The 20,705-nt window shown below is 54.6% G+C and overlaps 1 protein-coding gene and 1 long non-coding RNA gene across 3 annotated transcripts in view; one reads left to right on the forward strand and one right to left on the reverse strand.

Moving 5' to 3' along the window:
- Positions 1-2,304: 2,304 nt before the first annotated feature.
- LOC138755706 (uncharacterized) overlaps positions 2,305-20,705 on the reverse strand; it is a 47,901-nt gene continuing 29,500 nt past the window's right edge. The window contains exons 4-5 of the long non-coding RNA XR_011352479.1: positions 13,235-13,353; positions 2,305-7,786 (exon numbers count right to left, since the gene is read on the reverse strand). This is a non-coding gene — a long non-coding RNA (uncharacterized lncRNA). The remainder of the gene's footprint in view (positions 7,787-13,234; positions 13,354-20,705) is intronic.
- elp6 (elongator acetyltransferase complex subunit 6) overlaps positions 7,278-20,705 on the forward strand; it is a 36,106-nt gene continuing 22,678 nt past the window's right edge. Inside the window, exons 1-2 of one of the 2 annotated variants that reach the window (XM_069922152.1) lie at positions 7,278-7,524; positions 11,736-11,814. In XM_069922152.1, the coding sequence (XP_069778253.1) occupies positions 7,471-7,524; positions 11,736-11,814 (133 nt within the window). In that variant the 5' untranslated portion in view covers positions 7,278-7,470. The remainder of the gene's footprint in view (positions 7,525-11,735; positions 11,815-20,705) is intronic. The other variant, XM_069922151.1, reaches the window with a different exon arrangement.

Here is a 20,705-nt window from a genome sequence, read left to right on the forward strand (position 1 = left end):
TGGTCATCGTGGAGCGACGTGCAGGTCCGGGACAGGGTGTCGGGGGAGTTGTTAAACTTCCCAGGATGATACTGGATGTCATAGCTATATGTTGCCAGCACAACTCTCCAGTGCAAGATCTTGTTGTTCTTAATCTTGCCCTATGGGTGGTGTTGAACATCAATGCCACTGCCCACTGGTTGGTGAGGAGGATGAACCTCCTACCGGCCAGGTAGTGGCACCAATGACATACTGCCTCCACGATCACCTGGGCCTCCTTTTCAATGGTGGAGTGCCCTAGCTCGGAGCCATGGAGGGTCCTGGAGAAGAAGGCGACCAGGCACCCCCCCCTTGGTTGAGAGTAGCACGAGGACCACATCAGAAGCATTGCTCTCCACCTGGAAGGGGAAGTCCTCACCAAACGGAATGCATCATGGCATCTGCGATGTCCTGCCTGATGCACATGAATGCCTCCTGCAACCCGGGTGGGAGCAGGAAAGGTGTGGCCTGGGCCAGTGGGTGGACCTTGTCCAAGAAGCGGGAAACCCACTGTGAGTAGTAAGAGAATAAGCCAAGGCACCTGTGGAGGGCTTTGAGCATGGGGGGAGGGGCAGCTCCATTATCTAGGCCAATGACACCATGTGCCACGATGCACCCAAGGATGACAAGGCGGGTGGAGCTGAACACGCACTTCTCTTTGTTATAAGTGAGGTTCAGCTCCTCAGCCATCCGGAGAAATTTCTCCAGGTTGGTGTCGTGGTCCTGCTGGTCGTGGCCACAGATGGTGACATTATCCAGGTACAGGAAAGTCGCCTTTAGCTCGGGCCAGTCTACCATCTGATCCATCTCCCGCTGGAAGACGGAGACCCCATTCATGACCCCAAACGGAACTCGGCGGAACTGGTACAGGCGCCCGTCTGCCTCAAAGGCGGAATAGAGCTTTTTGCACGGGTGGATGGGGAGTTGCTGATAGGCCGACTGTGGAGAAGACCCGGTAGCGGGCTATCTCATTGACCATGTTGGCTATCCTTGGTAGGGGGTAGGCGTCCAGCTGGGTGACCCGGTTGATGGTCTGACTGTAATTCATGATCATCCTCAGCTTGCTTCCCCCTTTGACCACTAGGACTTGGGCTCTCCAAGGGCTGTTGCTGGGCTCTATGACACCCTCTGACAGAAGCCACCGTACCTCAGCCCTGATGAAGTCTCTGATGTGGCACAATAGCACCTACTTTTTGTGGCTATCGGCTTGCAGTCTGGCATGAGGTGTGAGAAGAGCACGGGAGGGGTGATGCGCAGTGTGGAGAAGCAGCTGGTTGGCTGGGGCTGGTTGGACGGCGCGCTGTGGAGCGTGGGTGGAGGTAGTAGCCCCCCGAAGGTGAGGGTAACACTCTGCAGGTGGGATTAAAAATCTAAGCCCAGGAGGACTGGGATGCAGAGTTTGGGCATGACCAGGAGCCTGGACCCAGTGTATGTCTTCCCCCCCACAGTCAGATCAGCTGAGTAGCGCCAGAGGGTATTGATAGTTGGGTCCTTGCCAGCGAAGGTGATAGAGAAGGTGGTGGGGTGGATATTTAGCTTTAGTGAGTGGGCCACGCTCAGGTGAATGAAATTCTCGGTACTGCCACTGTCGATTAGGCATTTGTTACCTGTCAATTGATTTTTACGTCCATCATGGAGCGCCCAAGGTCGTGAGGAACATTCCTTGTCAGAGTGGTGGCTGCTAGGACCATCTCTGTGTCCGAGTCATCATTCTGACAGTGGAGGTGAGTTGTGGTCATTGGTGTCCTCTGCAGACATCATGAGAGGTGATCGTCGACCGGTAGTGCTCTCCGTAGTCTTGGGGTGCGGTGTGTGGCGGTTAGCGGCGTCCAGAGGCATGGGGTGCATTGGTAGAGTGGTCTGGTCAGCGCCGTGTTCATTAATAGGGGAATTGAATTCAGGAGTAGAGAGGTCATGTTTCAACTCTACATATCTTTGGTAACACCACACTTAAAGTATTCTGTACAGATTTGATCAACTCATTATAGGAAGGATGTGGAAGCTATGGAGAGGGTACAGAGGAGATTTACCAGGATATTACCTGGATTGGAAAACAAGTCTTATGAGGCAAGGTTAGCAGAGCTGGCACTTTTCACTTTGTTTTTTTTTTAAATTGTATTTATTGATCCTGATATGACATACAATAAAAAATACAAGTAAAGAAAAACAAAATGTATGCATATTTTTGTAAATAGCATGCGACCCCCCCCCCCCTACACCACCCTGTGACCCCCCATCTTCCTACCTTAACCCACCCACCCCTCCCCACCCCCCTCTAAACTACACCAAAAGGAAAATAAAAAATAAAAAAAGAATAATAATAAAAAAAGGAGTTAACATATATATAAAATCATCTACTCAATGCCATGGAGGATGCGATCTCCCTCCGGGAAGAGAAAAAAAATACTACCGTATTTCTTAATTTTAAAAAAGTTATCACGTAAATTATGTTATCTTTTCCAATGGAATACAAGATCTCAACTCTATATGCCATCTTTGCATACTCAATTCAATTTCATTCTTCCAAGTAATCGCTATACATTTTCTAGCCATTGCCAATGCTAAGCAAATAAATGCAATTTGAAATTTCTCTAATTTTAACCCCAAAATTAATGTCATGCTCTATCCCAACAAAAATAACATTTGATCAAGTTTGTTTAAACTTAAACAAACCTTCTAAAAATTCCATAATCCTACATCAAAAGGACATCGAAAACACAGATCTGAATAACTAAATCCATATTTCCTTAACCTCTCAGGAGTTAAATAAAGTTGATGTAAAAAAATTATAATGAATGGACTTTTCACTTTGGAGCGTAGAAAGATGAGAGGAGACTTAATAGAGGTCTATAAGATTATGAGAGGCAATAGGTAGGGTGGACAGCCAGTAGCTGTTTCCTAGGTCAGGATCAGCAAACACCAGAGGGCATATGTACAAAGTTTAGAGGAGACATCAGGGGTAAGTTTTTTACACAAAGAGCTGTGGGAACCTGCAATGCCTTGCTGGGGATGGTGATGGAAGTGAAACATTGGGGACATTTAAGAGACTCTTAGACAGTCACATGATTTAAAAAAAAATAGAGGGTTATATGGGGTAGGGTGGGTTTAGTCCTTTTTTTTAGGAAGGAATATATGGGTTGGCACAACTTTTGAGAGAAGAAGGGCCTGTACTGTGCTGTATTGTTCTATCACCGATAATGTTTGAAAGATATCTTTCCAAAATTATTCTAAACTAGGGCAAAGACCGGAAGAAGCTTCACCTATTTTACTTTTGTCACATAGAGAATTTTTATCTGACTAAAAATGAGACAATTTAACTTTAGACTTATGTACTCTATGGACTACTTTAAATACCCACAATGTCATATTAATTAGATTACAAATGGAGTCCAAAACTTCATTTGAAAATGAAAGATTCAAATCCTGTTCCCAATCGTTCTTAATTTTAACTAAGAGTTGAATCAAGTAAGCATGGTCATATTTTAAGTTTCTTAAACTTCAGAAAACATTGAAGATCTCCTCAATAACAATTTGACATAATACCAACATATACTATCTACTGAATATTGGTACCACCCCAATCTAATAAGAGGTTGAAAATAATATTGAAATACATGTATTTGAAGATCAGGAGTTTTTCAGGAGAAAACAACATACCTTTACATTTCTAAAGCATGATGACAGAGTACTCTTGGCATGAATTCATGATCTCAACTCCCTCAACTGGGCAGACAAAACAAAATGAATTAACTGACTGTTGGGCACTACCAGTTGTCCCAATAATCACAAGGACAAAGACTGAGGGGAACAATAGGGTTTATTGTACATATGACTTGAGCTGGTCCTGATCCAAGCTAGGGAAGGGAAAAGTGGCTTGACCGTTATGGCCTGGGTCACAGGGGAGGAGTCCAGAGGAGAGTGTCATCAGGGGGCAAGCCAACCCGAGCCTTTGAGTACATACAATCCATACCATTACACTAACACCATAATTATGAACATCTTCAAGAAAAGGAAATGGGAATCAGAAGAGCAGATGTGTCGGGAAATTAATCACACTACTAGGTTCACGAACAGCTGCTACCCTTCCATCATTAGACTCCTTAACGATAATCTCAATCTGGGACTCATTTAAGGACTTTTACATTTGCACTTTATTGATTTTTTTTCTCTTATTATTATACAGTCAGTTTGTTTACATTTCTGGACAACCCTGATGGGGAAAATTTCGTCAGCAAGATTACTGAGGTGACTGATGGAAGTACATCAGTTGTGGATGTCCTGGAACAACAAATCTCTCTGAAAACTGACAAGAAACTTCCTGAGAGGTAACCAGTTACCTTTCAAGCACCAAAGCCTGGTGAACTTTATGAATGTTAAATTCTGTGCACAGTATAAGAATTGCCTGCAACCAGTGAAATTGGACTGTGAACAAAAGAACTTTTCTGAACTTACACACACACACACATTACATATACAAGCGCTTAGAATTAGAAGACGGTAAAGTTAGGTTAAGTAAGTCAATAGAGATAAGTTAAAATTTGATTCTATTTTTATGTTTAAAGATAATTAAAAGCAACTTTTGTTTAAATAACTATTTGTCTTGGTGAGTATCTATCCTCTGGGCCCTAAATGTTGTGTGTAACTGTGGTTAGTTAAGTGTTAAATGTTGAGAGTGGAGGATGGGGAGGGAGGGGGACAAAAAGAGCTTGAACTCTGCAGAAAACTTTGTATAAAATTGATAATTGTAAACTGTAGCCAATACTGATACTGTTAACATTGACACTGATAATGTTGCTAACTGAATTTAAGTTTGGAAAATCATAAATATTAAAAAAAGAGTAAGCAGATGGTTAAGGAGAGAATTACTCCCATTAAAAACCAACTTGGCCATCCTTGTGTGGATCCATACAAGATGGATGGGAATTTGAATGAATGCTTCTCATCAGTTTTTACTATAGAGATCATGAAAGCCAAGGAATTAGAGGAAAGAAGTGCATCCAGACCATTGTCCTCCATTCCCCTCTCATCCATGTACCTATCCAATCTTGAATGTCAAAATAAAACCTGCTTCCACCACTTCTGCTGGGAGCTTACTGTACACACTCAACACCCTTTGAATTAAGCTATTCCCCCTAACATATCCTTTAAACATTTCATTTTTCACCCTTAATCCATGCCCTCTTGCACTTGTTACACCCAATCTGAGGAAAAAAGCCTATGTATATCTACCTAGTCTATACCCCTCATGATTTTGTACCCCTCTCTAAAATCTCCCTCATTCCCTGACACTCTAGGGCAGTGGTTACCAACCTTTTACTTTTCACTCACATACCACTTTAAGTATTCCCTATGCCATAAGTGTTCTGTGATTAGTAAGGGATTACTTAAGGTGGTACTTGAATGGGAAGGGGAGGTTTGAGAATCACTGCTCTCGACCCAATTATTACTGAAATATTTTGCTTGAGAAAAATTGTCATTGGCCCATTTCCTTTGGAGTTATGAAACTGTGCACATAACGAGTCAATTTGGAATGATTAAAACAAAGTTTTTCAAACATTTTCTTTCCACTCACATACCACCTTACACATGGCATAGGGAATACTTAAAGTAGTATGTGTGTGGAAAGTAAAAGGTTGGGAACTGCTCTAGGGAATAAAGTCCTAATCCAGTTAATCTTTCCCTATAATTCATCTCCTCAAGTCCCAGCAACATCTTTATAAATTTTCTCTCCACTCTTTCAATCTCATTCTCATTGATATTTTTCCTATCGTTAGATGGCCAAAACTGCACATAGTACTCCAAATTTGGCCTCGCCAATGTCCTATACAACTTCAACATAACATCCCAACTTCTTAATCAATACTTTGATTTAAGATGGCCAATGTGTCAAAAGCTCTTTTTATGGCTGCAACAACCTCTGTTCCATTCTGCAATTCCCTAGCATTTACAGTGTAAGTCCTACCCTGAAAAACCTCACACATAAGTACTAAAATGCAGCCAATGTTTGGGCCTGAGCCTTCTGTCAGCTTTCCCGTAAGGATAACTGCCTTTTACTTCCTATGGCTGCTGCGCGAGTTTCTCCAGCACTTTGTGTATTCGACGAGTCCCCAGCATCTGCAGAACTTTTGGTTTACCACCTTCTTTAAGATGATCCTGGTTGAAGTCCCTGGTAATGACCGAGAAGGCATGGGGTGAAAGTAGGGACAGAGCACGGAGAGCAATCATGTTGGGAGAACGTGAAGAAGTGTAGTCAAGGTGAAATGAAAGCTCGTGATTTTTTTTTCACGATCAACGGGAGCAGAAGTTGAGACAGATGTCAGTGTCCCTACACGAGAAGGCATCATAGACAGAGGTGTCAGGCATAGACAGAAGTGTCGGGCATAGACAGAGGTGTCGGGCATAGACAGAGGTGTCGGACATAGACAGAGGTGTCGGGCAGAGATAGAGGTGTCGGGCATAGACAGAGGTGTCGGGCATAGTCAGAGGTGTCGGGCATAGACAGAGGTGTCGGGCATAGTCAGAGGTGTCGGGCATAGACAGAGGTGTCGGGCATAGTCAGAGGTGTCGGGCATAGACAGAGGTGTCGGGCATAGTCAGAGGTGTCGGGCATAGACAGAGGTGTCGGGCATAGACAGAGGTGTCGGGCATAGTCAGAGGTGTCGGGCATAGACAGAGGTGTCGGGCACAGACAGATGTGTCGGGCAACAAAGTGCGTCGGCCGGTGTCCCGGTATATAACCGTTATCCCGGAGGCTATCACTATATTTCACAATAACAATGAATCCGCTGGAGCATTTCAGGCGGTTGTCCTTCTACATGAAAGGTTAACATACATGTGCCTGACCTGCGGAGTACAATCAATATAACTGTATCGCTCCATTTGAGCAAGGCAGTTAGATTTTCATGGTTTACAGAGAGCAGGAAGCTGGATAGTTGCCGATTGGCGTTGGGGTAGCAACGAAGGAAATAAACCCCGATTAACAGAACCTCTGGAAAATTAATTGCAACCCGGACCATACTCCATATCTGGAATCTGCAGCACTTAAAAGTTAAAAGTTTCACATCCATCTTGAAGAATGGTCACGTGGCTACGCAGTAGGCGTGGAACCCGTCATTCGTTACGTTGGGCGCCGGGTTGACGCCAGCTTGGGGATTGGATACATTGGGCGTCGGGGTGACGTCAGCTTGGGGATTGGATACATTGGGCGCCGGGGTGACGCCAGCTTGGGGATTGGATACATTGGGCGCCGGGGTGACGTCAGCTTGGGGATTGGATACATTGGGCGCCGGGGTGACGACAGCTTGGGGATTGGATACATTGGACGCCGGCGTGACGCCAGCTTGGGGATTGGATACATTGACAGCGTCACCTGCGGCGCTGGAAGGCTGTTCGGCTCGTGCTTCTGGGCCGGCGTGGTTGGCACTTGAGGTTAAGGTTCTAAATAGTTTAAAGATGTTTCATGAATTGAATAATATTCTCAGTTCAACTCCCGAAACATGTGAGCAGGTAATGATTTCTCTCCCCATTCAAGGCTTCCTGCAGAATATGTTGGGGCGTGGGTCTTGACTGTTCTGCTGCCAACCCTTAGCGGGGATTGGCAGCAGAATATAGACGTTCGCGGTGGGAATGAGGGAAAGTATGCAGGATCGTGTGCGGGCTCTAGGGATTTGTGGAAAAGCTTTCAGTAGTTTCAGCTGCATTTGGGCGAGAGTACGCCACGGCTTCCTGGACCCTTCATCTGATCCTTGCATCCAAATTCCCCTGGATTCTGAAGAGGAGAGAGACAGAAAGCAGGAAGCTATTGGTCAGTTTGCCTAACATCTGTTATAGTAAAATGTCAGAATTCTTATTAAGAAGGTAATAGCGAGGACATTTAATGTTAATGCTGTCAATCAAATAGCCAATAATTGTTTTATGAAATAAATAATATGATACATTTGATATATTTTAGGATGTAGCACACAGTATAAATGGGAGTGTATTTGAATTTCCAGAAGCATTGATAAAATGCCACATTAAAGTCGACAGCATATGACAAGATAAATGTGTACTGAATTGGGGGTAATATTTAGCACAATTAAGGAGGTAATTAACAAAATGAAGGTGATATAAAGGACTAGTTTTCAGGAAACTAAACAATGACATGGGGTGCTACAGATCATCAATTTTTAATCTATATTGATGACCTGGATGTAGATACTGAGGGTCCAGTTTCAAATTTGCTGTTATAAAGAGATGGGGGCTAAGCAGTGTGAAGAGGATACAGAAATCCTGCTTGGATGATATAGTTGCTTAAATGGATGGTCAAAAAAGTGGCAGATGGAGTCTTGTATGGGAAATTGTATCCAGAAGAAAGAATGAATATGTAAATAATTAGATCTGGGGTTCCTAACGTATGAAGGTGAAAAGTTAGTGCACTGGTACAACACTGGTACAACATTAGGAAGTTTAATAGAATTTTAACCTTTTCTTGCATGGATTTTGAGTATGATAGCAGGGAAGTTTGGATACAACTTTAAATGATGATGTTGAAACTATATCTGGAGTGCAGATGTGTTTTTATTGAAGGCAGTGTATATATGGGATGACGGGTTAAAGGTTGATCAAGTTGAGCCTATGGTCATTGGATTATAAAAGACTGATGAATAAATATTCTGAGTTGGAGTGTACTGATCAAGTGTCTTCTCCAAGTGATAGTATGTAGAACCAGGAGGCATATTTGCAGAATGAAGGATTTCCCATTTCATTGCAATGAGGAATTGGTTTTTGTTTTGAGGGCCATAGATCTTTGGAACTCAAGGTCTCGGTGTTCCAAGGAGATGGGATCATTACAAAAATATTCAAGGCAAAAATTGAAATTGAGGGGGATGGAAAGTATATAGGAAAGTGGTGTTGTCCATGGTGTTAATGAGCATGGGAGAATGTTTGAAGGCTTTATCAGCCTGATTCTTTTTCCTATTTGTTTATCTTTACAAGGTTGTTTAGCTGGCAGCTGACAGAAAATTCTGATTAGGGGGAAAAATGAGAAAAACTAAAGATATTGCTCGTGGCATTGTTCAAAGTTTTGTTTTCCAGCCATTAATTATAACAAACCTCTCATTATGCTATTGAATAAGACTGTTTAATTTTGAGTTGAGCTTCTGGTCCCATCACCAAAACAGTGTGTTTTCAACTTGTGTAACATTACAGTCTATCCTTGCACCTTTTTACCTGCAGAAATCCTAAAATATGCCTTGGTTATGTGTAGATGACAGATGAAACGGCTTCCTGGCTTATGCCTCATCTTCCATTAAAATCCTTTTACACCAAATATAATTCAGCTCCAATCCCTGCAATTCTGCATCTATGTGGAATATCAGGCATGTAAAAGCCCAGATTTAAAGTTTGCATTCTATTTCAACCCAGTGATCATCCCTATCCCTTTGACCTCCTTTAGCTGTTACTGAAAAGTTACTGAAAACTTTTTCTCCAACTTCAATATTAACCTTGGAAAAAAATTCACTAAACTGTACTGACACTCCACTTAAAGTAAATCACGAAAGTCTGCAGACACCATAATTGAAGTTTTAAAAAAACACAATGCAGGTCAAACAATATACTTTATTGTGGCTTGGTTTTGTGAATGAAGATTTAGGAAGGATCATAGACATGTCTTTCGAGCCTGCAAAATCGATTTTTTTTTTTAGGTGGAGTGTAGTGTGTGCAGTACTGGCCCAACCCATTATACCTGGGGTTTATCTGCCATGGCCTAACAAGCTGGGATGGTAACAGCCAGATCTTTGGATCATAGGTGTAACATCAGAGTGTCCTTCTAGATAAATGGCCTAATGATGTTAATGAGCCCCATTTGCCTGGGTTTGAAATCAGAGTTTTCCTTTTCTTAGGCTGGCTATCAACCAAGGTTATCGAGCCCAGCCTACCCATCCAATTATACTGCTGGACAGTTGGTTGCTCCATGACGTAATGCTAGAGAAACTCAGCAGGTCAAACAGTGTATTTTATATAGCAAAGATAAAGATACATAACCAACATTTCAAGCTTGAGCCCTTCATCAAGGTATCTTGATACCTACATACCTTGATGAAGGGCTTAAGTACAAAACATCAACTGAGAGGATGAGAAAGGGTGGAAAAGGAAAAAAATGTAGAGGAAGAGATGGTTGACAGAAAAGGTGATAGTAAAACAAAAAGATGTAAGAGAAATTAAAAAAGTCTATTCCAACACATGATGTCTTTCATTCTATTTTGCATTTGCTGCTTCCCAATTCCACCATTCTTGATTAATTTTCACCATAGGACAATTAGAACATTACAGCCCCTTTGGTCCTTCTAGTCAGTGCTGAACCATTTTTTTGCCTAGTTCTACTGAACTGCACCCAGTCCATAGCCATCCATATCTCTCCCATATATGTACCTGTCCAAATTCTTCTTAAATGTTAAAAATTGAGCTCGCATTCACTACCTCACCACTCTCAGTGTGAAGATGTTCCCCCTAAACTTTTCCCTTTTCACCCTTAACCTGTGTCCCCTAGTTTGTATCTCACCTATCCTTGGTGGAAAAAGCCAATCCTCATTTACTCTGTTTCTTTCCCCCCCCCAACCCATAATTTTAAATACCTCTGTCAAATCTTTCCTCATTCTTTTACACTCCAGGGATTAAAGTCCTAACCTGTTTAACCTTTCCCTGTCACTCAGTTCTTGAAGTCTGGGCAACATCCTAGTCAATCTTTTCTGCATTTTTTTCTATCTTATTGATATCTTTCCTGTAATTAGGTGACCAAAACTGCACACAATACTCCAAATTTGGCCTCGCCAAAATTTTATACAACTTTACCATAATATCTCAACTCCTGTTCTCAGTAGTTTGTTTTAAGAGTGATCCCTGTGCAACATCTGAAATTGAACAAATCCTAACTGATGCAAATTCTTTCAATAGCCTCTTCCCACAGTTTCTCCTTAATTTCCATGCCTAATTCTTGCTCCCATTGGTCTTTATTTTGGAAAATGAATGTCTTTTTATTTTCAGAATGGAGCTATAAATATTTGAAATTGTCCCTTTCCTGGATTAGCTGATACTAGATCTTCCCAAGGTTGTTTGACAGGTAACTGAGGGAAGTTTGAGAAAGACTTTGAAATGTGAAAGTAACAAAATAGGTGTGTTGCAGGTAAGTCGTGTGCGTGTAACAGAGAAGTGAAGCTGCTAAATGTTCCATCCACATAGAAGTCTTGAAGATGATCGATACCTTTAGTTTGCCAGACAATTATATAAAAAAAAAGGATTGGTAACTGATGGTGAGAATAAGTGATTGTTATTTAGGAGATCCTGAACTGATGCAGCTGCTCACTTGAAATGATGCATGTTGTCGCGTTCTGTGGAAATCATTATCAGGAAATCCTTCCATACAATTTCACAAGGAACAATTGTGAACTCTTGCTGCTGTTTCTCTCCACACACCCCCTCCCACCCCACCACATTTTAATAATATTTGCATGAACTTCCATCTCTGGTAAAATATTATCAAGGTGTGGGGGAAACATGAGAGATGAAGGGCTCAAGCCCGAAACTTTGGTGATGTATCTTTACCTTTGCTACATAAAGGCACTGTTTGACCTGCTGAGTTTCTCCAGGTATGTTTTTTGACTTAACCACGGTGTCAACAGAATCCTTTGTCTTAAAACAAATCTTGTTCATTATGTTCCTTTCCTTTATTGAAACAGGGAATAAGTATACTCCTGTGTGACAAGCAGACAGATGGAGGTTTTCTTGTACATCACTTCCTTTCTTTTTATCTCAAAGGTGAGTGGCATTGACTAATTTGGGGCTGCATTGTACGAGATGTATATCAGAATGCCAGAGGTTTTGTGATCTTGAGAGCATTAAACATTCTCAGGTTATGCAAGGTTTTTTTTAATGAAATTTGCACTGTCTTGGACATTACTGTAAGCTCACAACTTCATGTGTGGTGATGAATATTTCAGAGGCTGGTTTATGGGTATCCAAGGTCCTTTCGAATATTTGATTTTGTTTATTCTGAGAAGAATATAGAATGGTTGCTTAATATTGAAGATCAATCAATATATTCTGGAAATGCTTAAGATGGTAATCTTTCATTGGAATGAAGTAGATGGAAATTGGTTTTGGGGTGAAGAGAGCAGGAAACAGGAACAAAGCATATAAAGAGGGTTTTTCTCATATGGAAGGTAAAGAGAAATTGTAAAAGATGATTGTACAAGGTTAAAGAGATGATAATGACATAAGTAAATAAACAAAAAATCAATCTAGATTATATGTAACATGGGAATACCAGAATCATTATTTGAAATGGTTGAATTCAAATAATTTGTCAAAAGATAGGTCTGTTCTATCCAGCTTCATGGAAGCATTCTAAGAGGTTTCCAGAATGGGAAAGGGGGATAATATGTTTAGACATCCCAGAAGCATAGGACTTGCTTGTGTACTGAATGGCGGTGTTAAGTTTGGACAATCTACATTGGATTGTTTAAACTATATTGTGAGTAGTGATTGATATAAACAAATTTGGGGGGCAAAAAAACTATTTCAACTCAAAGGAATGTTTGAGGCCCAAAATATTTGTTGGGGGAGGGAGGTGTATGAATGAGTTAGGAAGACAATTAGATATTAATCAAATTATTAGATCATTCTTCACTTGTACTCATCATTGAGCCTTGTGACTAAGAATGAATGACATGCTAATCTGTCTCGAATCAATCCGTTTATTCTGCATTGGTTGTTTTCATTGTCTCTTTTAAAATCCACGCATACTGATTTAAATGAACCTTCTCACAATTGTCAAAGTTTGAGCAACCATGATAATTCTGTTACCTTGAATGTTTGCGGCACTTCAACTCGACTATTGAGCATTCAACTGATTAGAAATTTATTTAATTTAGACACACTGCATAGTAACAGGCCCTTTCGGCCCACAAGCCCATGCTGCAAATTGCACCCAATTGAGCAACAACCCATGGTACGTTTTGAATGGTGGGAGGAAACTGGAGCCCCCAGGGAAAACTCACGCAGACACGAGGAGAATGTACAAACACCTTACAGAGAGCGCGGGATTAGAACCTTGGCCCCGATCGCTGACCCTGTGACAGCGTTGCACTAACTGCCTCACTAACCATGCCTAAATTGGATATTTCATTTTCAACATTCATATTCAATCATGTCTGATTTATGAACAACTTGTACTTACGACCCGACAACCAGGCTGAAAGTAGAATGCCGTCAACTTCTGGTTCAAGTGTCGTTGAGTCAACATTGGGAGGCAGTATGCTGTACGATACTCATGGTGATGCAGAGAAAGAGGAATGGCTGGGCCAAAAGCAAAGGAAGTCCAATAAGATTTCTCACTTTATAAGGGCGTGCAGATAGTTGAGCAAAATATTCTGAGAATTGTTTTCAGTTATATTTCAGCTGTGAAAATATTATCCCTTTCCATCCCCTTCCTGGGCCCCCGCTCCCCTTCCTGGGCCCCCGCTCCCCTTCCTGGGCCCCCGCTCCCCTTCCTGGGCCCCCGCTCCCCTTCCTGGGCCCCCGCTCCCCTTCCTGGGCCCCCGCTCCCCTTCCTGGGCCCCCGCTCCCCTTCCTGGGCCCCCGCTCCCCTTCCTGGGCCCCCGCTCCCCTTCCTGGGCCCCCGCTCCCCTTCCTGGGCCCCCGCTCCCCTTCCTGGGCCCCCGCTCCCCTTCCTGGGCCCCCGCTCCCCTTCCTGGGCCCCCGCTCCCCTTCCTGGGCCCCCGCTCCCCTTCCTGGGCCCCCGCTCCCCTTCCTGGGCCCCCGCTCCCCTTCCTGGGCCCCCGCTCCCCTTCCTGGGCCCCCGCTCCCCTTCCTGGGCCCCCGCTCCCCTTCCTGGGCCCCCGCTCCCCTTCCTGGGCCCCCGCTCCCCTTCCTGGGCCCCCGCTCCCCTTCCTGGGCCCCCGCTCCCCTTCCTGGGCCCCCGCTCCCCTTCCTGGGCCCCCGCTCCCCTTCCTGGGCCCCCGCTCCCCTTCCTGGGCCCCCGCTCCCCTTCCTGGGCCCCCGCTCCCCTTCCTGGGCCCCCGCTCCCCTTCCTGGGCCCCCGCTCCCCTTCCTGGGCCCCCGCTCCCCTTCCTGGGCCCCCGCTCCCCTTCCTGGGCCCCCGCTCCCCTTCCTGGGCCCCCGCTCCCCTTCCTGGGCCCCCGCTCCCCTTCCTGGGCCCCCGCTCCCCTTCCTGGGCCCCCGCTCCCCTTCCTGGGCCCCCGCTCCCCTTCCTGGGCCCCCGCTCCCCTTCCTGGGCCCCCGCTCCCCTTCCTGGGCCCCCGCTCCCCTTCCTGGGCCCCCGCTCCCCTTCCTGGGCCCCCGCTCCCCTTCCTGGGCCCCCGCTCCCCTTCCTGGGCCCCCGCTCCCCTTCCTGGGCCCCCGCTCCCCTTCCTGGGCCCCCGCTCCCCTTCCTGGGCCCCCGCTCCCCTTCCTGGGCCCCCGCTCCCCTTCCTGGGCCCCCGCTCCCCTTCCTGGGCCCCCGCTCCCCTTCCTGGGCCCCCGCTCCCCTTCCTGGGCCCCCGCTCCCCTTCCTGGGCCCCCGCTCCCCTTCCTGGGCCCCCGCTCCCCTTCCTGGGCCCCCGCTCCCCTTCCTGGGCCCCCGCTCCCCTTCCTGGGCCCCCGCTCCCCTTCCTGGGCCCCCGCTCCCCTTCCTGGGCCCCCGCTCCCCTTCCTGGGCCCCCGCTCCCCTTCCTGGGCCCCCGCTCCCCTTCCTGGGCCCCCGCTCCCCTTCCTGGGCCCCCGCTCCCCTTCCTGGGCCCCCGCTCCCCTTCCTGGGCCCCCGCTCCCCTTCCTGGGCCCCCGCTCCCCTTCCTGGGCCCCCGCTCCCCTTCCTGGGCCCCCGCTCCCCTTCCTGGGCCCCCGCTCCCCTTCCTGGGCCCCCGCTCCCCTTCCTGGGCCCCCGCTCCCCTTCCTGGGCCCCCGCTCCCCTTCCTGGGCCCCCGCTCCCCTTCCTGGGCCCCCGCTCCCCTTCCTGGGCCCCCGCTCCCCTTCCTGGGCCCCCGCTCCCCTTCCTGGGCCCCCGCTCCCCTTCCTGGGCCCCCGCTCCCCTTCCTGGGCCCCCGCTCCCCTTCCTGGGCCCCCGCTCCCCTTCCTGGGCCCCCGCTCCCCTTCCTGGGCCCCCGCTCCCCTTCCTGGGCCCCCGCTCCCCTTCCTGGGCCCCCGCTCCCCTTCCTGGGCCCCCGCTCCCCTTCCTGGGCCCCCGCTCCCCTTCCTGGGCCCCCGCTCCCCTTCCTGGGCCCCCGCTCCCCTTCCTGGGCCCCCGCTCCCCTTCCTGGGCCCCCGCTCCCCTTCCTGGGCCCCCGCTCCCCTTCCTGGGCCCCCGCTCCCCTTCCTGGGCCCCCGCTCCCCTTCCTGGGCCCCCGCTCCCCTTCCTGGGCCCCCGCTCCCCTTCCTGGGCCCCCGCTCCCCTTCCTGGGCCCCCGCTCCCCTTCCTGGGCCCCCGCTCCCCTTCCTGGGCCCCCGCTCCCCTTCCTGGGCCCCCGCTCCCCTTCCTGGGCCCCCGCTCCCCTTCCTGGGCCCCCGCTCCCCTTCCTGGGCCCCCGCTCCCCTTCCTGGGCCCCCGCTCCCCTTCCTGGGCCCCCGCTCCCCTTCCTGGGCCCCCGCTCCCCTTCCTGGGCCCCCGCTCCCCTTCCTGGGCCCCCGCTCCCCTTCCTGGGCCCCCGCTCCCCTTCCTGGGCCCCCGCTCCCCTTCCTGGGCCCCCGCTCCCCTTCCTGGGCCCCCGCTCCCCTTCCTGGGCCCCCGCTCCCCTTCCTGGGCCCCCGCTCCCCTTCCTGGGCCCCCGCTCCCCTTCCTGGGCCCCCGCTCCCCTTCCTGGGCCCCCGCTCCCCTTCCTGGGCCCCCGCTCCCCTTCCTGGGCCCCCGCTCCCCTTCCTGGGCCCCCGCTCCCCTTCCTGGGCCCCCGCTCCCCTTCCTGGGCCCCCGCTCCCCTTCCTGGGCCCCCGCTCCCCTTCCTGGGCCCCCGCTCCCCTTCCTGGGCCCCCGCTCCCCTTCCTGGGCCCCCGCTCCCCTTCCTGGGCCCCCGCTCCCCTTCCTGGGCCCCCGCTCCCCTTCCTGGGCCCCCGCTCCCCTTCCTGGGCCCCCGCTCCCCTTCCTGGGCCCCCGCTCCCCTTCCTGGGCCCCCGCTCCCCTTCCTGGGCCCCCGCTCCCCTTCCTGGGCCCCCGCTCCCCTTCCTGGGCCCCCGCTCCCCTTCCTGGGCCCCCGCTCCCCTTCCTGGGCCCCCGCTCCCCTTCCTGGGCCCCCGCTCCCCTTCCTGGGCCCCCGCTCCCCTTCCTGGGCCCCCGCTCCCCTTCCTGGGCCCCCGCTCCCCTTCCTGGGCCCCCGCTCCCCTTCCTGGGCCCCCGCTCCCCTTCCTGGGCCCCCGCTCCCCTTCCTGGGCCCCCGCTCCCCTTCCTGGGCCCCCGCTCCCCTTCCTGGGCCCCCGCTCCCCTTCCTGGGCCCCCGCTCCCCTTCCTGGGCCCCCGCTCCCCTTCCTGGGCCCCCGCTCCCCTTCCTGGGCCCCCGCTCCCCTTCCTGGGCCCCCGCTCCCCTTCCTGGGCCCCCGCTCCCCTTCCTGGGCCCCCGCTCCCCTTCCTGGGCCCCCGCTCCCCTTCCTGGGCCCCCGCTCCCCTTCCTGGGCCCCCGCTCCCCTTCCTGGGCCCCCGCTCCCCTTCCTGGGCCCCCGCTCCCCTTCCTGGGCCCCCGCTCCCCTTCCTGGGCCCCCGCTCCCCTTCCTGGGCCCCCGCTCCCCTTCCTGGGCCCCCGCTCCCCTTCCTGGGCCCCCGCTCCCCTTCCTGGGCCCCCGCTCCCCTTCCTGGGCCCCCGCTCCCCTTCCTGGGCCCCCGCTCCCCTTCCTGGGCCCCCGCTCCCCTTCCTGGGCCCCCGCTCCCCTTCCTGGGCCCCCGCTCCCCTTCCTGGGCCCCCGCTCCCCTTCCTGGGCCCCCGCTCCCCTTCCTGGGCCCCCGCTCCCCTTCCTGGGCCCCCGCTCCCCTTCCTGGGCCCCCGCTCCCCTTCCTGGGCCCCCGCTCCCCTTCCTGGGCCCCCGCTCCCCTTCCTGGGCCCCCGCTCCCCTTCCTGGGCCCCCGCTCCCCTTCCTGGGCCCCCGCTCCCCTTCCTGGGCCCCCGCTCCCCTTCCTGGGCCCCCGCTCCCCTTCCTGGGCCCCCGCTCCCCTTCCTGGGCCCCCGCTCCCCTTCCTGGGCCCCCGCTCCCCTTCCTGGGCCCCCGCTCCCCTTCCTGGGCCCCCGCTCCCCTTCCTGGGCCCCCGCTCCCCTTCCTGGGCCCCCGCTCCCCTTCCTGGGCCCCCGCTCCCCTTCCTGGGCCCCCGCTCCCCTTCCTGGGCCCCCGCTCCCCTTCCTGGGCCCCCGCTCCCCTTCCTGGGCCCCCGCTCCCCTTCCTGGGCCCCCGCTCCCCTTCCTGGGCCCCCGCTCCCCTTCCTGGGCCCCCGCTCCCCTTCCTGGGCCCCCGCTCCCCTTCCTGGGCCCCCGCTCCCCTTCCTGGGCCCCCGCTCCCCTTCCTGGGCCCCCGCTCCCCTTCCTGGGCCCCCGCTCCCCTTCCTGGGCCCCCGCTCCCCTTCCTGGGCCCCCGCTCCCCTTCCTGGGCCCCCGCTCCCCTTCCTGGGCCCCCGCTCCCCTTCCTGGGCCCCCGCTCCCCTTCCTGGGCCCCCGCTCCCCTTCCTGGGCCCCCGCTCCCCTTCCTGGGCCCCCGCTCCCCTTCCTGGGCCCCCGCTCCCCTTCCTGGGCCCCCGCTCCCCTTCCTGGGCCCCCGCTCCCCTTCCTGGGCCCCCGCTCCCCTTCCTGGGCCCCCGCTCCCCTTCCTGGGCCCCCGCTCCCCTTCCTGGGCCCCCGCTCCCCTTCCTGGGCCCCCGCTCCCCTTCCTGGGCCCCCGCTCCCCTTCCTGGGCCCCCGCTCCCCTTCCTGGGCCCCCGCTCCCCTTCCTGGGCCCCCGCTCCCCTTCCTGGGCCCCCGCTCCCCTTCCTGGGCCCCCGCTCCCCTTCCTGGGCCCCCGCTCCCCTTCCTGGGCCCCCGCTCCCCTTCCTGGGCCCCCGCTCCCCTTCCTGGGCCCCCGCTCCCCTTCCTGGGCCCCCGCTCCCCTTCCTGGGCCCCCGCTCCCCTTCCTGGGCCCCCGCTCCCCTTCCTGGGCCCCCGCTCCCCTTCCTGGGCCCCCGCTCCCCTTCCTGGGCCCCCGCTCCCCTTCCTGGGCCCCCGCTCCCCTTCCTGGGCCCCCGCTCCCCTTCCTGGGCCCCCGCTCCCCTTCCTGGGCCCCCGCTCCCCTTCCTGGGCCCCCGCTCCCCTTCCTGGGCCCCCGCTCCCCTTCCTGGGCCCCCGCTCCCCTTCCTGGGCCCCCGCTCCCCTTCCTGGGCCCCCGCTCCCCTTCCTGGGCCCCCGCTCCCCTTCCTGGGCCCCCGCTCCCCTTCCTGGGCCCCCGCTCCCCTTCCTGGGCCCCCGCTCCCCTTCCTGGGCCCCCGCTCCCCTTCCTGGGCCCCCGCTCCCCTTCCTGGGCCCCCGCTCCCCTTCCTGGGCCCCCGCTCCCCTTCCTGGGCCCCCGCTCCCCTTCCTGGGCCCCCGCTCCCCTTCCTGGGCCCCCGCTCCCCTTCCTGGGCCCCCGCTCCCCTTCCTGGGCCCCCGCTCCCCTTCCTGGGCCCCCGCTCCCCTTCCTGGGCCCCCGCTCCCCTTCCTGGGCCCCCGCTCCCCTTCCTGGGCCCCCGCTCCCCTTCCTGGGCCCCCGCTCCCCTTCCTGGGCCCCCGCTCCCCTTCCTGGGCCCCCGCTCCCCTTCCTGGGCCCCCGCTCCCCTTCCTGGGCCCCCGCTCCCCTTCCTGGGCCCCCGCTCCCCTTCCTGGGCCCCCGCTCCCCTTCCTGGGCCCCCGCTCCCCTTCCTGGGCCCCCGCTCCCCTTCCTGGGCCCCCGCTCCCCTTCCTGGGCCCCCGCTCCCCTTCCTGGGCCCCCGCTCCCCTTCCTGGGCCCCCGCTCCCCTTCCTGGGCCCCCGCTCCCCTTCCTGGGCCCCCGCTCCCCTTCCTGGGCCCCCGCTCCCCTTCCTGGGCCCCCGCTCCCCTTCCTGGGCCCCCGCTCCCCTTCCTGGGCCCCCGCTCCCCTTCCTGGGCCCCCGCTCCCCTTCCTGGGCCCCCGCTCCCCTTCCTGGGCCCCCGCTCCCCTTCCTGGGCCCCCGCTCCCCTTCCTGGGCCCCCGCTCCCCTTCCTGGGCCCCCGCTCCCCTTCCTGGGCCCCCGCTCCCCTTCCTGGGCCCCCGCTCCCCTTCCTGGGCCCCCGCTCCCCTTCCTGGGCCCCCGCTCCCCTTCCTGGGCCCCCGCTCCCCTTCCTGGGCCCCCGCTCCCCTTCCTGGGCCCCCGCTCCCCTTCCTGGGCCCCCGCTCCCCTTCCTGGGCCCCCGCTCCCCTTCCTGGGCCCCCGCTCCCCTTCCTGGGCCCCCGCTCCCCTTCCTGGGCCCCCGCTCCCCTTCCTGGGCCCCCGCTCCCCTTCCTGGGCCCCCGCTCCCCTTCCTGGGCCCCCGCTCCCCTTCCTGGGCCCCCGCTCCCCTTCCTGGGCCCCCGCTCCCCTTCCTGGGCCCCCGCTCCCCTTCCTGGGCCCCCGCTCCCCTTCCTGGGCCCCCGCTCCCCTTCCTGGGCCCCCGCTCCCCTTCCTGGGCCCCCGCTCCCCTTCCTGGGCCCCCGCTCCCCTTCCTGGGCCCCCGCTCCCCTTCCTGGGCCCCCGCTCCCCTTCCTGGGCCCCCGCTCCCCTTCCTGGGCCCCCGCTCCCCTTCCTGGGCCCCCGCTCCCCTTCCTGGGCCCCCGCTCCCCTTCCTGGGCCCCCGCTCCCCTTCCTGGGCCCCCGCTCCCCTTCCTGGGCCCCCGCTCCCCTTCCTGGGCCCCCGCTCCCCTTCCTGGGCCCCCGCTCCCCTTCCTGGGCCCCCGCTCCCCTTCCTGGGCCCCCGCTCCCCTTCCTGGGCCCCCGCTCCCCTTCCTGGGCCCCCGCTCCCCTTCCTGGGCCCCCGCTCCCCTTCCTGGGCCCCCGCTCCCCTTCCTGGGCCCCCGCTCCCCTTCCTGGGCCCCCGCTCCCCTTCCTGGGCCCCCGCTCCCCTTCCTGGGCCCCCGCTCCCCTTCCTGGGCCCCCGCTCCCCTTCCTGGGCCCCCGCTCCCCTTCCTGGGCCCCCGCTCCCCTTCCTGGGCCCCCGCTCCCCTTCCTGGGCCCCCGCTCCCCTTCCTGGGCCCCCGCTCCCCTTCCTGGGCCCCCGCTCCCCTTCCTGGGCCCCCGCTCCCCTTCCTGGGCCCCCGCTCCCCTTCCTGGGCCCCCGCTCCCCTTCCTGGGCCCCCGCTCCCCTTCCTGGGCCCCCGCTCCCCTTCCTGGGCCCCCGCTCCCCTTCCTGGGCCCCCGCTCCCCTTCCTGGGCCCCCGCTCCCCTTCCTGGGCCCCCGCTCCCCTTCCTGGGCCCCCGCTCCCCTTCCTGGGCCCCCGCTCCCCTTCCTGGGCCCCCGCTCCCCTTCCTGGGCCCCCGCTCCCCTTCCTGGGCCCCCGCTCCCCTTCTGCATGATGATGTTTGTGATGATGAATGGAAAGACTGGAGAGGTTATGTGATCTGCTCCTGACTTTCTTTGCAGATGTCAACTGCAGATCGAGAGTAATGATAATGCAATTGGGTGTGATGTTTTTGGGTTGGCTATGTCATGTGGAATGTTTAAGTAGATGCATATTCAGCTCTCCT

This window comes from Narcine bancroftii, chromosome 2 (genome assembly GCF_036971445.1).
Source record: "Narcine bancroftii isolate sNarBan1 chromosome 2, sNarBan1.hap1, whole genome shotgun sequence".
Classification (NCBI taxonomy): Eukaryota; Metazoa; Chordata; class Chondrichthyes; order Torpediniformes; family Narcinidae; genus Narcine; species Narcine bancroftii.